This window comes from Xenopus laevis, chromosome 2L (assembly GCF_017654675.1).
Source record: "Xenopus laevis strain J_2021 chromosome 2L, Xenopus_laevis_v10.1, whole genome shotgun sequence".
NCBI classification, from domain to species: Eukaryota; Metazoa; Chordata; class Amphibia; order Anura; family Pipidae; genus Xenopus; species Xenopus laevis.
Window position 1 is genome coordinate 172,015,280 of NC_054373.1, and position 17,431 is coordinate 172,032,710.

The 17,431-nt window shown below is 39.7% G+C and overlaps 1 protein-coding gene across 3 annotated transcripts in view; it reads right to left on the bottom strand.

Annotated features, from left to right (window-relative positions):
• arhgap20.L (Rho GTPase activating protein 20 L homeolog) overlaps positions 1-17,431 on the bottom strand; it is an 80,491-nt gene that overhangs the window by 56,984 nt on the left and 6,076 nt on the right. The window contains exons 2-3 of one of the 3 annotated variants that reach the window (XM_041582690.1): positions 8,243-8,407; positions 5,992-6,074 (exon numbers count right to left, since the gene is read on the bottom strand). In XM_041582690.1, the coding sequence (XP_041438624.1) occupies positions 5,992-6,074; positions 8,243-8,407 (248 nt within the window). Of the gene's footprint in view, positions 1-5,991; positions 6,075-8,183; positions 8,205-8,242; positions 8,408-17,431 lie in introns of those variants that run through there. The other 2 variants (XM_041582691.1, XM_018247763.2) reach the window with 2 other exon arrangements.

A 17,431-nucleotide genomic window follows, 5' to 3' on the forward strand; every position in this document is an offset into this window, starting at 1 on the left:
ACAGCATTCGCAAAATGCAAGTAACAATGGAGTAGGGTTTTATACATCAGACACAACTACATCAGACGCAACCCCTCTCAACTGGAATTATGGGAAAAGATAGTAGGCTGGATTAGCCTGCAGCTTTAAAGGGGTTTAAAGGTGTTGTTCACCTTTAAATTAACTTTTAGTATGACACAGAGAGTGATATTCTGAGACAATTTGCAATTGGTCTTAATTTTTTATTATTAGTGGTTTTTGAGCTATTTAGCTTTTTATTCAGTAGCTCTCCAGTTAGCAGTTTCAGGATTCTAGTTGCTAGGGTCCAAATTACCCTAGCAACCATGCATTGATTTGAATAAGAGACTGGAATAGGAGAGGGCCCGAATAGTAAGATCAGTAGTAAAAAGTAGCAATAACAATACTTTTGTAGCCTTCCAGAGCATTTTTTGTAGATGGGGTCAGTAAACCCCATTTGAAAGCTGGAAAGACAGAAAAAGAAGGCAAATCGTTCAAAGACAATAAAAGTGAAATAATGAAGACCAATTAAAAAATCTCTCTCACAGAAAATGAAATGACTTGTCTATATAAACAATTTAGCTTTCAAGGAGTTGTGTAGCGAAATCTATAGGGAATCTGGATAATCCAATGTGCGTAGAACCATTTGTATTAATAATGTGTTATTGTTTGAGTAGGTGCTACCCACCTTTCCATCATGACAACAAGTTCAAGGAATTGTTCAGTGTAAAAATAAAAACTGGGTAAATATATAGTCTGTGCAAAATAAACAATGTTTCTAATATAGTCAGTTAGGCAAAAATGTAATGTATAAAGGCTGGCGTGACTGGATGTCTAATATAATAGCCAGAACACTACTTCCTGCTTTTCAGCTCTCTTGGTTTACACTGATTTATAGTCACTGACTAACTCAGAGTTATAGAGCTGAAAAGCAGGAAGTAGTGTTCTGGCTATTATGTTAGACATCCAGTCACTCCAGCCTTTATATATTATATTTTTGGCTAACTAACTATATTACAAACATTTTTTATTTTGCACCGCCTGTCTATTTACCCAGTTTTTTTTTTTTTTTATACTGAACAATTTAGTAACAGTTTGCAGGCATCAGCAAAGCCAAAGCCGATTGCTACACAAAAACCACAAACAGCTTTTTTTTTTTTGCAGAAAAGAAAAATTCAATAAATTTAGTATAAAAGGAAGAAGGGAATCTCTGGCACTGAAAAGAACAGAACAAATTAAAGAACCATTATACCCACCCACTGGCCACCCTGTAGCTTGCATGTAAGTGAAAACATGGCAACAGATGGTACATGAGAGCCGCTTGGCCTGTATAATCCTATTAGGGAATGTGCTACAAGTTGGTGACTCACGCTGCGCTTCTCACACTGATCCATGTGCCACCTTATCTTTTCTACTAGCCACATCTATTCGCTTTATAGACAGTCGCCAACATACAATCAGACTGTTAATTAAAGAACAGTATCACCAAAAAATAAAAATGTGTTTTAAAGTAATGAAAATATCATACAGTGTTGCCCTGCACTGGTAAAACTGATGTGTTTGCTTCAAAAACACTACTATAGTTCATATAAACAAGCTGCTGTGTAGCAATGGAGGAAATTGAAAAAAAAAACTATATGGCACAGGTTAAATAGTAGATAACAAATAAAACCATTATGTTCTACAGAGCTTATCTGCTGTGCAACCTGAGCCTTTTCTCCTTTGAATGACTGCTACCATTGCTACACAGCAGCTTATTTATATAATACCAGTGCAGGGCAACACTGCATTATATTTTTATTACTTTAAAACACTTTCATTTTTTGATGTTACTGTTCCTTTAAGTATTCTACTAATTAATGCTGGGAATCATGTGATGGCTTCCAGGGAATTACAAAAAAGAAGTTTCTTTTTTTCTTCTTATTTTGGTAGGCAAGTCCATCAATTTCCTTACCGATGGCCATTATGCTCCTATTGTGTTATAATTTCCTTCAAAAATCAGTCTGGAAAAATATCCGGCTGCAATATTGCCAGACCCACGGCTGGCCACAAATAAATGACCGTGCACAAATCTAAAAGCACTGAAGTTTAATATGACTAGGGCACAGTGCTTTGCACAATGATCCCCAATATGGCAGCGGCACAGTACTATGTATAATAATCCCTGATGTTGAATTAGCATAGTACTTTATAATATTTCACTAGTTTGAAACCAACAAAGTATGTATCCAATAATCCCCACAGCACTATGTATAATATCCCTATTTTATGTCAATAGCACAACACTATGTATAATATTCCCACAAAATGGCAATGTAAAGTTCTGCAGCGGGTCGCGTACCCGCCGGTTACCCAAAAAACCTGCGGTACCCTGTGGGTTGCCGGTAGAAGTTCCGGGTGCAGGTATAGACGCGGGTCTTCTCAATAGCGATTTTTACTCCTTTTTTCTGATCACGCCTACTTCAGATGATGTCACTTCCGGTTTACAATGATAGCACTTCCTGATTCTTGATGGTCAGCAGGTCGCGCGTCCGGGTTGTTGATAAGGTACTTGCGGGTTGGGTCGGGTAGCAGGTCCAAGCGGGTAAAAATGCGGGTTGCGGATTGCAGGTTTTGGGTCGGGTACAGGTTCCAAAAAATGGACCCGCGCAGGACTCTATGGCAGTGACACAGCACTTTGTATAATAATGGGGTAACATGGCAATATCACAGTATTATGCATATTTTCCCCCAATATGTCAATTTCACCAGCTTATTGGGTTTATTTAATATTTACATGATTTTCTAGTAGACTTCAGGTATGAAGATCCAAATTACAGAAAGATCAGTTATCTGGAAAACCCCAGGTCCCGAGTATTCTGGATAAGAGGTCACATACCTGTATAGCCTGATTTCTAATATGCAGGTAGCAAAGCACTTTGTATAACGGTTACCCTAAAATATGACTGACACAGTAGAAATGATGCCTTGCTATGACTTAGGTGCAGTAGTCGGTCTAACAAATCCTTGATCCTGCCCAAACTGTCGACTTTTTTTTTTTTTTTTAAGAAATCTGAGCACCCACCCAGAAAGGAATAATACATGTTGTTGTGTCTCTCTGATCAACAAAAGGGGAAGCTGAATCATGCAGACCGAGTCACACGGGTTGTGCTTAATGTGCACATCAAACTGCTGAGTATTAGATTGTAAGCTCTCACGAGCAAAGCCCTCTTCCTATGGTATCCTAACAATGTGTAAATGTAACTATGGCAGTGAAATTTTGTTTGTATACTGTGTATATATAAATATATATATTTATATTACATGGTGATTCAGTATCCTTTGCTGCGAGAGACAAATAATAATGGGTGTTTATGGGGAGCATACAGAAGCTAGTACTGCCGTCAGGAGGGTGAGGGACAGGCTGTGGTCACTGTCACTAAAAACAAAGCCACTTTGAATCCATTGCTGACCTTCATGACAATGTAGCTTTTCTGCAGTTATTTATCATTGCAAAACCGATACATCATCCGTGTAACACTGAGCAACTCAAGCCCTGCCCGTCCTTGAGGACAAATACTAATATCCAAGTACATACTGTTTCTCACTACATTTTTTGATTACTCTTACATGCCTCTAATTTTAATGCAAAACATGGGATTTTCAATGGTACAGTGACAAATATCCTTGCCCAACTAAACTAAAAGACGTAAAGGAAAACTATACCCCCCCAAACAATGTAGGTCTCTATAAAAAGATATTGCATAAAACAGCTCATATGTATAACCCTGCTTCAAACATTTTCATAGTAATATACTTGTTTAGTATTACGTGCCATTGGGTTATCATACAGTAAATAGAAAATTGCCATTTTAAAAAATAAGGGCTGCCCCCTGGGATCGTAGGATTCACGGTGCACACAAACACACCATACATGATAGGCCACGAGCCAATTAATGGACAAGGTTCTGTCTTTCGCTTCCACACTTCTTCCTAGGGGCAGATTTAACAAAGGTCGAGGTGAATTTTCGAATTAAAAAAATACGAATTTCAAGCTATTTTTGTGTACCTCGACTAGGGAATAGTCCAAATTCGATTCGAATTTTAAAATTCGAATTATCGATATTTATCATGTACTGTCTCTTTAAAAATTCGACTTCGACCATTCGCCATCTAAAACCTGCCGAATTACTTTTTTAGCCTATGGGGGACCTCCTAGAACTTATTTGGGTGGACTTTGAAAAATCTAATTTTTTTTGGGAAAAACTTTGATTCGAATTCGATCGAATGCACTATTACTTCGTTTCGTACGATTCGAATTCGACCGGATACAGACCTATTAGATCAAAAACTGACCTATTCGGCTAAAAAAAAACTATGACTTAATTTCGGTTTGTCTTTTTGAATTTCGAAGTTTTTCAAATTCGAAATTCGACCCTTGATGAATATGCTCGTTAGAGTTGCAGTATTTCTGGTCAGGTGATCTCTGAGGCAGCAAACAGACCATCACAAGATGGTGGTTCAAGGCAAGAGATGTAAAAGGGCAATATTTACTTGAATATATATTCCAGTTTGGTAAGATTCCTTAATTTGATACTAAAAACTAAACTGAACTGTTGCTTAAGTATTCATTTTGAGGGTATTTCAGAACTGGCACACGTCCCTGCCCTCTGCTTTTATGCACAGAGACCGGCAGTTGCCCCAAATAATATCTCAAGGGCACCATCTTCCGCATCTTCAGATCCTCTTCCCTTTGGCCATTTACGGAGTTTCTGGGTCACGCGCAGTTGACGCGAACACCGGCCTGGCACCAGACTGAGCATGCACCAAATATCTCCGTGTCGGCTAAGGTTGACACCTGCCGGTTTTGAAAATTCAAAAAAATACCAAATTAGCAAAACCGGGCAGGATTTCTTATGATTGATGCGGCAACTGGCAAATCGCCGGTCGAAGCGTCATAGCCCCATCACGTCTTGCCTTCCCCCATGCAGAGTCACAGCCCCGCCCATTGCCGGGATTGCATCAGGCAAAAAGGTGGCAACCCTAGTGTCAGCGTTCCCTTCCAGAAAAAAAACAAGATGCACAAGATGTGGCCCTGACACCCTTGAAACCCAGTGATTTAAAATGTAGTTCTCCTTTAAAGGAGAACTAAACCCTTAAAATTAATGTGGCTAAAAATGCCATATTGTATATACTGAACTTATTGCACCAGCCTGAAGTGTCCGTTTGTCAATAGCAGCAATGATCCAGGACTTCAAACTTGTCACAGGGGGGTCACCATCTTGGAAAGTGTCTGTGACACTCACATGCTCAGTGGGCTCTGAGCAGCTGTTGAGAAGCTAAGCTTAGGGCTCGTCACTAATTATCCAGCAGAAAATGAGGTTGGTCTGTAATAAAAGCTGATGCTACAGGGCTGATTATTAAATTCTGACGCTAATTGCACTGGTTTCTGTACTGTCATGTAGTAATTATCTGTATTAATTACTAATCAGCCTTATATTGTGACATTTCTATTCTATGTGTACTGTATATTGTGAGTGGGTCCCTAAGCTCAGTAAGTGACAGCAGCACAAAGCATGTGCAGTGAATCAGCAAAAAAGAAGATGGGGAGCTACTGGGGCATCTTTGGAGACACAGATCTTTACTGCTAAAGGGCTGTGGTCGCCTTGGGCTGGTACAGAAGCACAAAACATAATGTACAGCATTTCTACCTACTTCTTTACTTAAACTTTAGTTCTCCTTTAAAGAGCAGAAATATCTAAAAACTAAAAATTTAGCAAAGATCATAACATTAGATCCCTCATCTGGAATCCTTGGGACCTGGGGAATTGCAGAATTCTAATGGACTGAATTCAAGGAAATCTGAACAATACCCATTATGGCGCATAAACCATACATTTTTCCTCTACACATTTTTTTTTTTTTTTTAATTTATGGAGCAGCGGATTTTCTTGAAAACCCCCGTGATTGGGAGAAGTCGTTGATTCATATCCCAGGCTGGAAGACAAGACTTACTTGTTTATGGTTCTCGATTTAAGTGCTTTGCTCAGGACAAGAGATGGTGCGGACTGACGTCTTTGTGCCAAGCTCTTCATCTTCTGTGGAAAGAAAAAAAAAATCAGAATTCTCAGTTGAGCCGGAGTACGCCGGGACGCACAATAAGTAATTATTCCAACGTACAAGGTACACATTATCTTTATTGTTTGCAGATGGTGGAACGACCGCACCATTCAATCATAGGCTGACTGTGTTCCACTCTTCTAAATCCCTTCTTAAATAGGCATCTCTCCGAACTCCCTTCCTAAACTGTACATAAGAATATGTCATCTTCTACCCAACCCTTAGTTAACTCACAGTACAGGCAGCAATCATGGACGCCCTTTCACTTCCAGGGGACTGAGATGTTCATACATTCAATAAAGGATACTCATTTTACCATAAAATTTACTTTCTACATGACATGATGTAGAGCAGAGGCTGAATCTGCATGCCATTGTTTCCTATAGAATTGCATGAAAAAATTGCTGAATTAAAGGGATTGTTCACCTTTAAATTAACTTTCAGTGTGATGTAGACAGAGATATTCCGAGACAATTTGTAATTGGTTTTAATTTTTTATTGTTTGTGGTTTTTGAGCTATTTAGCTTTTTATTCAGCAGCTCTCCAGTTTCCAATTTCAGCTGTTTGCTAGGGTGCAAGTTAACCTAGCAACCATCCACTGATTTGAATAAGAGACTGTATAGGTCAGGGGTGTCCAAACTTTTTGAAGCGAGGGCCAGATTTAGTGAGGTGAAAATTTGATTTAGCGAGGGCCGACCATTCAGCCTGACATCCATTCCGAGGTAGCTAGCTTGTGATCAGGATCACTCCTGGAGATGGACACGTACACAGCGTTTAGGAAGTGGAGTCTGTTTGGACTTATTCTCCGTGCCTCATTTAAACAAGAAATGGCGTAGCCGTAGCAGTAATATTTGGGCACATGATTAGAGAAACGATCTGCCACTTGGTCTATACTGCTGCCTGTGTGCTGAAGGCGTTAGTAAAAGACACCTATTGGCATCCGCTCTCGCATACATCTTTAGTTTACTGTGCTGGCACATCAGTACGTCTATTGCACCTTCAGCCCTAAAAAAAGAGTGGGGCGTCACTACGTGCCAGTACGTGTTATTACTAAGCACACAGGCAGCAGTATAGACCAATTGGCGGATCATTTCACTAATCATGTGCCCAAATATTACGGGTACACTATTCCTGATTGCACTGTGCTGGGGGGCCACATTATTAGTAATTTCATGGAGGCTGAGGGCAGGTTTAAATTTGAAAACGGACCGCAATTGGCCAGCGGGCCTGACTTTGGAAGATATAATTAATCCTTATTGGAAGCATAACCAGCCTATTGGGTTTATTATGGAGCCCATTTACTTAGTTCGAGTGAAGGAATAGAGGAAAAATAGTTCAAATTTCGAATGTTTTTTTTGGTTACTTCGACCATCGAATGGGCTACTTTGACCACGAATCGAACGATTCGAACTAAAAATTGTTTGACTATTCGATAGTCGAAGTACTGTCTCTTTATATAATTCTTCGACCCCCTAGTTCGCCATCTAAAACCTACCGAGGCCAATGTTAGTCTATGGGGAAGGTCCCCATAGGCTTCCTAACAATTTTCTGATCGAAGGAATATCCTTCGATCGATGGATTAAAATCCTTCGAATCGTTCGATTCGAAGGATTTAATCGTTCGATCGAACGATTATTCGATCGTAGGAATAGCGCAAAATCCTTCGACTTCGAAGTCGAAGGATTTTACTTCGACAGTTGAATATCGAGGGTTAATTAACCCTCGATATTCGACCCTAGGTAAATCTGCCCCTTAATGTTTACATGAATTTCTAGTAGACTTAAGGCATGAAAATCCAAATTACGGAAAGATCCGTTTTCTGGAAAACCCCATGTCCTGAGCATTCTAGATAACAGGTCCCATACCTGTATAAATGATTTTTCTACACTAATTGAATTTACTGCACCCCAGCCATTGTTTCCCGGTGTAAATGTATGTTCTGATTAGCGGTGGAGCAGTACCATAAGGAATAGGCCGAGTCAGCATCCCCGCAGACTTTTCTAGGCACAATATAGTGTCATAGTGGAAATTCCAATCCCTGCATGTACGCTTATAAAGGCAAACCTCAAATCAGAGGAACATATTACCTAACAGACATTTTATAATGTATCACAGGCAGAATTTCTGAACAATCAGTTCAACAGACCGAGTGAAGAGGAATGTAACGGTTGCCATATCCTGATCGGGTTAACCGCGTCGAGCTATTATTGTTCACGTTTGTCCGTAGGTCTCTGCAAAATCCCACAGGTTTCATTTTAGAAGAGGAATGGAAATGCAACACAGCGGCAGGAATTTCGGTATGTCTTTTTTTCTGGCGGACAGAAATTGGATGAATAAGCAAAATTAAATTTCCTCGAAGCATGAACGTCGCTGATTTAGTCCATATGGAGCTCAATCCCACTTACCTATGTAGGTTTCTATGAAAGGATTGTGATATAATAACACGGTCTGTCAGTATTCAGGAACTTCCACCACTAATATTTATGAAGTTCACTATATCATATAGACTATTCAGTGCCTTTATATACAAGATCTTTGTTTTCCACTTGTGCAGAACACCCATCAGACTACTAAAGGAATAAATGCCTGTAAATGATATCACTAATACAATACAGAGCTGGCTATGGGTGGGTGCAAAGAGGAATAACTGCCCTAGTCCTAGATAGTTTGGCCTAGAACAGAAGCAATAATTATAGTTGCACAAGAAGTTCCTCAATCTCGGAGCCTTCATCTCCACTCACTGTTCACTGAATGGCCCCATTAAGTCATACCGTATTTTTCATAATTTCCTATGGTATCTATTATCCGGAAAACCCCTTCATCCAGAAAGCTGCAAATTTTGTTAAGGCCATCTCCCGTAGACTCCATTTTAATCAAATAATTTAAATTTTTAAAAAGGATTTCCTTTTTGTCTGTAATAATAAAACAGTAGCTTGTACTTGATCCCAATTAAGATATGATTAATCCTTATTGGAAGCAAAACAATATTGGATTTAATCAATGCTTATATGTTTTTTTAATGAACTTAAGGTAAGGAGATCCAAATTATTGAAAGATCCCTTATCTAGAAAACCCCAAGTCCCAAGCATTCTGTATAACAGACCCCATACCTGTAAAATCAAGTTTTACCCTATCAATTAAAAAAAACCACATTTGAGAACACTGTGACAGTGGCAGTGGAAAGGCAAGTCCAATATATCTTCTTAAAGGGGTTGTTCACCTTTGAGTTAACTTTTAGATAAGATAGAGAGTGATATTCTCAAACAATTTGCAATTGGTTTTCATTTTTTTTATTATTTTCGGCTTTTGAGTTATTTTGCTTTTTATTCAGCAGCTCTCCAGTTTGCAATTTCCGCAATTGTATGTTGCTATGGTCCAAATTACCCTAACAACCATGCATTGACTTGAATAAGAGACTGGAATATGAGTAGGAGAGGCCTGAAAAGAAAGATGAGTAATAAAAAGGAACAACAAATACATTTGTAGCCTTAAAGAGCATTCGTCTTTAAGATGGGGTCAGTGACCCCCATTTAAAAGCTGGAAAGAGTCGGAAGAAAAAAGCAATTAATAAAAAAAACTATAAAAATAAATAATGAAGACCAATTGCAAAGTTGATTAGAATTGACCAATCTATAATATACAAAATTAACAACCATTGTATTTATGCAAGTGGTGAAGACCCTTTGGCAAAATAACTTTGGTCCAACACCACTTTTGGGCTTCTTAATATACAATATATTATGCAGGTGCCGGAGACTGTTTGGTCCTACACATGTATGATGGAAGCATTAAAAACCATCATTTAGTGGACTCAAAAATGGTGCAATAGCTGTGCCATTGTTGTTGAAAATCAAAAAGATGATCAACCTGACCCAACTGTATAGAGATTTTATGCAAAATGCGTTGATGTTTTGGTAAGCAATGCCGGTTCAATTCCAATAAACTCCAGTTTTATAAGAAGTAGAAATGGTAAATCCATTTTTTTCCTATTGGTTTCATTAATGCCAAAACTCCTGTGTTTTTGTATCTGACAAATGCCAAAACTCCTGTGTTTTTGTAGCTGACAATGAGAGAGGGGACACTAGGTAATATGAGCCACCACAACTAAAAGCACAAAACCATTCAAAATTGCTTTGTGTGCATTCTCTTAGTCTTGCGTAAGAAGCCATTGTCTCTCTAGCAGGTAGGAAATGCGGTTCCTTATCATTGCTAATATTCTCCTTACTGTTTTACAGCCCCATTGGATGGTCAAAAGGTCTTACAGTCCATGGACATGACATAACATCATTGAGCTCAGCAGCATTGCTTAATCCCTTACTGTTCTCTGGTTCTGACTCTTGAAACGTCGAGGCAAAAGTTAGTTCTTCTCCAGTCTGTTAATCAGCTGATTTCTGTTTCCTACACTGTTGTGGGAGATCACGATGTGCGGGAAGGGCCCATACCCATGGGTTTACCTGGGGGTCGGACGTGTTTGGGCCGACATACACACACACAAAGAATTCGGGCTGTGGGCGGGATTGTGATGAGCTGTTCCTGCCACCTTTCCTGTTCGAGACCCAAGTATGCGCCACTTCCACTGGCGTCTATTTATAGACACGCTCCTACCCCTCCATGACATCAGAGATGGGGAGGATCGGGCACGGATATATAAAGAGAAGCAGACTGGTGGGCCGGGTCAAGTGTGAGTTCAGAGCAGTTGGTTAGGGTTGGATGGGGGTCAACACATCACTTGCGGGAGATTTAAGGGGTTATTTAGAACTTTGAAGGCAGTGTGCAAAGCGAAAAAAACCTACTACTTTGTGTAAAAAATAAGAACATACCAGTGCGTTATACTCATTTAAATATAACAGAATTGTGCTTAAAGGAGAAGGAAAGGTTAAAACTAAGTAAGCCTTATCAGAAAGGTCCATCTAAATATACCAGTAACCCCCCAAAGTAATGTTGCTCTGAGTCCCCTGTCAAAAGAAACACTGCATTTCGTTCCTTCTATTGTGTACACATGGGCTTCTGTATCAGACTTCCTGCCTTCAGCTTAAACCTCATTGCCCTGGGCAAAAGCATGCTCAGTTTGCTCCTCTTCCCCCCACCCCTCTCTTCTCTACTGTAATCTGAGCCCAGAGCAGGGAAAGACTCAGGCAGGAAGTGATGTCACACCACATTAATACTGCAGCTCCTATCCTAAACAAACAGAGAGTTTCTAGAGCTTTTTACACAGGTATAGTAAAATATTCTACAGAATAAATATAGCATTCTAGCTTGCACTATTGCAGCTAATCGATTGGCAATAAAATGCCTTCCTAGCTTTCCTTCTCCTTTAAAAAAAGTAGTGTTTTCAGGTAATTGAATATTTCTGCAAAAACACTAATAATCCCTCCCTTCCACTTCCTGAATTCCCAGGTTGTACAGAGGGGCACTCTGCAAAGTAGGACAGGAACCAATCAGCAGCTAGCAGGACCTGATAGGGAACTGAAGCTTGTTGTTGCTTGTGTGACTGCAGGGCTGTGATTGGCTGTTCGCCTCCTACTGTGCTTCTGGCAGGGACCGTTAGGACACACCCACCTCTCATCTTAAACAGTGACGAGTGAACATCTATAGGGAGCTCCAATAAAGGGGCTATTTTTAAAGATAATATTCATTTTTAGCACCATGTAAAAGCAACGCCATATATTACTCATAATTGCCTACAAATTAAGGGTTTTTTTCATTTATCCTATATGTCTCCTTTAAAATACAATCAGGCTGTACAATACGAGATTGGCTCATTAGTAAGATGTAAGAGTACCTCTTCAAACCCCAGGATGTAGCTCCAGGTCACGGCTGCTCAATAATAAAGTGAGGATAAAGAAAGACAATTTTGTATCGAAAGATGAAATATTCCTGGTTAGGTAGTACAGTAAAAAATGCCAGCTGGGTGTTTGCCATTCAAGCTCTGTAATAAAGTACTTTGCATCATCTTTCCCCAAACACATGCATCTCATCTAGCAGGATCTGGGCAAAGAGCGTGCTCATTTTTGGTCACACCCAGACGGCTTTGTGAAATCATGAAAATGACTCGTTTGTTTCTGCAAAATATTCTGTAGAACAGGGCAGAGTCACTCCTTAACTCTCACATGAACATTAGGGATCTCACCCCTATTGCCCTGAAAGGGTAAGTTGGCTTTGCTTAGCACCTGGCATGCCATTAACGAATAAGGCTGACATTTTACTAAACCATAATACTATATATTTTTTCTCTAAAATAGCTGCCTAGGATCAGAATACTGAGCTATTTTTATTCTATTTGGCAGAAAAAGGGCATTCGGCAGAACATCCAAAATATACATCAGAGCAGACATAAGGGCAGAAATGTATCAGCTGTAAAATGTGATTTTCCTTTTAAAGGGGACCCGTCACCCAAAAAAATTATTCAAAATCCTATTTTGTCACATTAGTCAAGCAAAATGAACTTTAATTACACTATATAAATTATTTGAATCTTGTTTCCTTCAGTCTGGGAATTCATAATTATAGCAAGCAGGCAGGAGCCATTTTGTGGACACTGTTATTAAGACAAGCCTTGTATCTTCTCAGAATCTTGTTTGAGCACCAGAATGGGGGACCCGATGTCCATCCCCATGCCCTGGCTACACAATTAAATGGGAAAGAGAACAGGGGAATGTGGGGAGAGCAGTGACATGTAGGAAGTGCTGAATGGAAAGTGAAAGTAACTGTCTGCCCCGCCTCTATGCCATTGGCATAGAGGAGGGGCAGACAATATTTGATTGACAGTCGAGATTTTTAAATGAGCTTACAACAGCTATGAATGCTTTAATAAAAAATTTAAATTGTATTTCATGTTTAATTTGAAAAGGACTTTTATTATACAGATTTTTGTGTCTGGGTGACAGGTCCACTTTAAACAATGGTTAAACCTGTACCTTTATTATTAGTAAATTTAGTTGCACATGAAACTGTTTTGTTTATTCCTTTCTCGTTCTAAGTTTAGATGATGAGGCACACGTCAGGTCTGTTAATCAGCTGGCTACATTGTTTTGGGAGACAGGAGGGGTCGTTTAGAACTATGAAAACATTGTGCTAAGTGTCAAATCTGTCATTTTCTTTGCATTTACCACACTTCTGTCCTACCTTGAAGAATTGCTGCAGGTCTCTTTGCTTCTTTTTCGAGCATAGAGACCTGCAGCTACCCCATGAATACAGTTATGCCTGCATTCAGCAGCACTGTATTCATGTGGAGCGGCATGTAAACACCCTGCCTTGTGGCCCCCTACCTGTACCCTAATGCGTGCGCCATTCAGATGTTTGGGTCGACAAACAGTAACCCGCTGACTCCCAATCTGCATCCAACCCGAACTCGCCCAGTACATCCATTTATAGGCCCACGCCCAGCCCTCCCATCTCCAAAATCATGAAAAGGAGCGGGGCATGAACACACCTATAAACAGTGTCGGAATGGGACACCAGGGGCTCACCAAAAACCGTTAGACCAGGGGCCCACTCTTAAGTATTATTTTCTTCCTCTCCTCACTCAACCTCTATTCTCCTATTCTATTTTCTTTACATACTATAACCTATTATTCCATCTATTTAGCCTCTTTATTCTCATAGAAATGGGCAATGACCATGAAACAGGCCAAATGTTTAGCAGGAGGGCCCACTGACACCTTGGTCCACTAGATATCTACTAGATATCTTCCCAGACGAACATTGACCTAAGGTCCCCCCACCACTGGTGAGCGATTCCAAAGAGAAAAGCCGTTGACAAGACAATCGTCCTATTAAATAAAAATGGGAAATAATTTATTTTTAAAACAGGAAATATATATTCATTCATTTCTATCTAAAGATAAATTATCTCATTACCATCTCATTTCATGATCCAGAAAGGCTGATTTATTTTATAGATGAATAAAGTCACTGTAAAGCCAGGAGCCGAAACAAGATATTTACATGAAATCCTTGTGTGAATAACACAAATCCTATCATTCCAGTAAGGCTCTGGCTGGATAACTAAGATTTAAAGTGCCAAAATAACTGGGATATCTGCGTACGTTATTTTAGGACAAGCGTCTGCCAAAAGGAAAGGCTTAGAGCAACCTGTTGCACCACATTGGCTCGTCCGATACATAGTAAGCATGCTAATTCTGAGGTGATGAGTTGTACTTGTATCTCGGCTTTCAGCAACTAATAGTTTGCAGTTCGTTAAGTCAATGGATGTTTTTTTTAATCAACACTCTGTTCCTTTAAAATGGTGCGTTTTAGGTAGAAAAAAGATCTATAATGGAAATTTCCCGTAGAATAAAATCTTTGACAGGTCAAAAGAAAAATCTGGCAGAGATTCTGTATATGTTCATTTCTCCTAAAAACCGTCAGTGTTCTTGTACTTTGGAAAATCCACTAAAACGTCCGAAGGTAACCAAGACTATGCAAAAATGTCTTCCATATGTGAAAATAAAGATAGTAAGGGGGAATATAATCTTATGCTTCCCGTTCTTGCAGATAAAAAAATATTAACATTTATCAATTTCATTTTTTATTATTATTATGGGTAGGAGATGAAAGATAAACCTAAACACAAGTCAATTTACACTGTGACGTCTATGCCAGAGTCGGCCATTTTACATTTTTTTTTTCATTTTAAGTGTAAATGAAACCGAACAGATGAAACCAATTAGATATATTTCCTACAGCAATTATTTGTCATACATTTTCCGCTCATGATTTGGCTATTCAGTGTTTAATATTACCATCAGATAGAATTAATGCTAAACTATGCAGAAGAGTCACCCAAGGATAAAATGTTCGACATTAATTAGAAAGAAATATGTCAGACACTAAACATGATGATACAAATTAGATTTCATTACCTATAATTGGAGGGAGGGTTGCTTCCGAGCTCTACAGAATGCGAGGGATAGTAAGTTCAGAGGTCACCAATTCTATATGATCAGTAGTTGTTTCTGAGGTATGTATAACTAGAACCAAGGATAGTTAAACATAAAAGGAAGAATTATGGAAGGAAAAATTGGGTAGTGGTTTCAGAATTCTGTATAACAGAAGAAACAGATGGTCAAACTTCCTTATAACAGCAGTAAGTGAGGGTTCAGCAGCAAATGCTGATATTTCTGTCATGTACAGGGTTGAGTACAATAGGAGAAATATCATTGGTTCAGAGTTGAGTACAGTAGGAGAAATATCGGTGGTTCAGGGTTGAGAACAGTAAGAGAAATATTGTTGGTTCAGGGTTTAGTACAGTAGGAGAAATATTGTTGGTTAATGGCGGAGTACAGCAGACGGAAGAGTTGATTAACAGCCGAGTACAGTAGATGGAAGAGTTGTTGACGGCTGAGTACAGTAGAAGGAATAGTTGGTTAATGGCCAAGTACAGTAGGAGAAAAATCGTCGGTTCAGGGTTGAGTACAGTAGGAGAAATAATGTTGGTTAACGGCTGAGTACAGTAGATGGAAGAGTTGATAAACGGCTGAGTACAGTAGAAAGAATAGTTGTTAAGGGCTGAGTACAGTAGAAGGAATAGTTGGTTAATGGCCGAGTACAGTAGAAAGAATAGTTGTTAAGGGCTGAGTACAGTAGAAGGATTAGTTGGTTAACAGCCGAGTACAATAGACTTGAGAGTGGATTAATGGCCAAGTACAGTAGAAAGAATAGCTGGTTAACGGCCGAGTACAGTAGAAGGAATAGCTGGTTAACGGCCGAGTACAGTAGAAGGAATAGCTGGTTAACGGCCGAGTACAGTAGAAGGAATAGCTGGTTAACGGCCGAGTACAGTAGAAGGAATAGCTGGTTAACGGCCGAGTACAGTAGAAGGAATAGCTGGTTAACGGCCGAGTACAGTAGAAGGAATAGCTGGTTAACGGCCGAGTACAGTAGAAGGAATAGCTGGTTAACGGCCGAGTACAGTAGAAGGAATAGCTGGTTAACGGCCGAGTACAGTAGAAGGAATAGCTGGTTAACGGCCGAGTACAGTAGAAGGAATAGCTGGTTAACGGCCGAGTACAGTAGAAGGAATAGCTGGTTAACGGCCGAGTACAGTAGAAGGAATAGCTGGTTAACGGCCGAGTACAGTAGAAGGAATAGCTGGTTAACGGCCGAGTACAGTAGAAGGAATAGCTGGTTAACGGCCGAGTACAGTAGAAGGAATAGCTGGTTAACGGCCGAGTACAGTAGAAGGAATAGCTGGTTAACGGCCGAGTACAGTAGAAGGAATAGGGGGACAGTAGAAGGAATAGCTGGTTAACGGCCGAGTACAGTAGAAGGCATAGTTGGTTAACGGCCGAATACAGTAGAAGGAATAGTTGGTAAACGGCCGAGTACAGTAGAAAGAATAGTTGTTAAGTGACGAGTACAGTAGAAGGAATAGCTGGTTAACGGGCGAGTACAGTAGAAGGAATAGCTGGTTAACGGCCGAGTACAGTAGAAGGAATAGCTGGTTAACGGCCGAGTACAGTAGAAGGAATAGCTGGTTAACGGCCGAGTACAGTAGAAGGAATAGCTGGTTAACGGCCGAGTACAGTAGAAGGAATAGTTGGTTAACGGCCGAGTACAGTAGAAGGAATAGTTGGTTAACGGCCGAGTACAGTAGAAGGAATAGTTGGTTCACAGGTGAGTAAAATAGGAAAAATAGTGTTGGTTCAGGGCTGAGTGCAGTAAACGGAATAGTTGATTCAGACGTGAGTAAAATAGAAGGAATAGTGTTAGTTTGGGGCTGTGTAGAGTAGAAGGAATAGTTGATTCAGAGGTGAGTAAAATTGGAGAAATAATCTGTTTTATCACAGAGAAAAAGGAAATTATTTTTAGAAATTTGGATTATTTGGATAAAATGGAGTCTATGGGAAGATGGTTTTTACGTCATTCGGAGCTTTCTCGATAATGGGTTTCCAGAAAAGGGATTTTATACCTTTATAGGAGTATTCCAATTTATTCATTACCACAAATGGTTTACAGATACAAGTCAAACATATTTTCAAACATATTTTCTATTTCCAAAGACCCAAACAGAGCCCATCTTATACATTTGGTCTATTTCCTCCCAACCCAACATGATACTCTTTATGTAACGGGCCATTTCCTGGAGAGCCAAATGCCTACAGGACAACAAGGAAATATTCCAGATCCTACTGGCTTTTTATCAAAGATTTTCTCTCCTCACCAGGAAATTATTTATTTAGATCAAAGTGTGCAGATGTGCCCATGTGTCCGGGTTGTTCCATGTGCTTCACCTCTGGGCCCGTAACATCACTTTTATCCTAATGCACCGACAGGCTTTTCTTGCTCTTCAGACAGAAGAAATACTCTCCCTACTGTTGAGTGATCTTTTCGA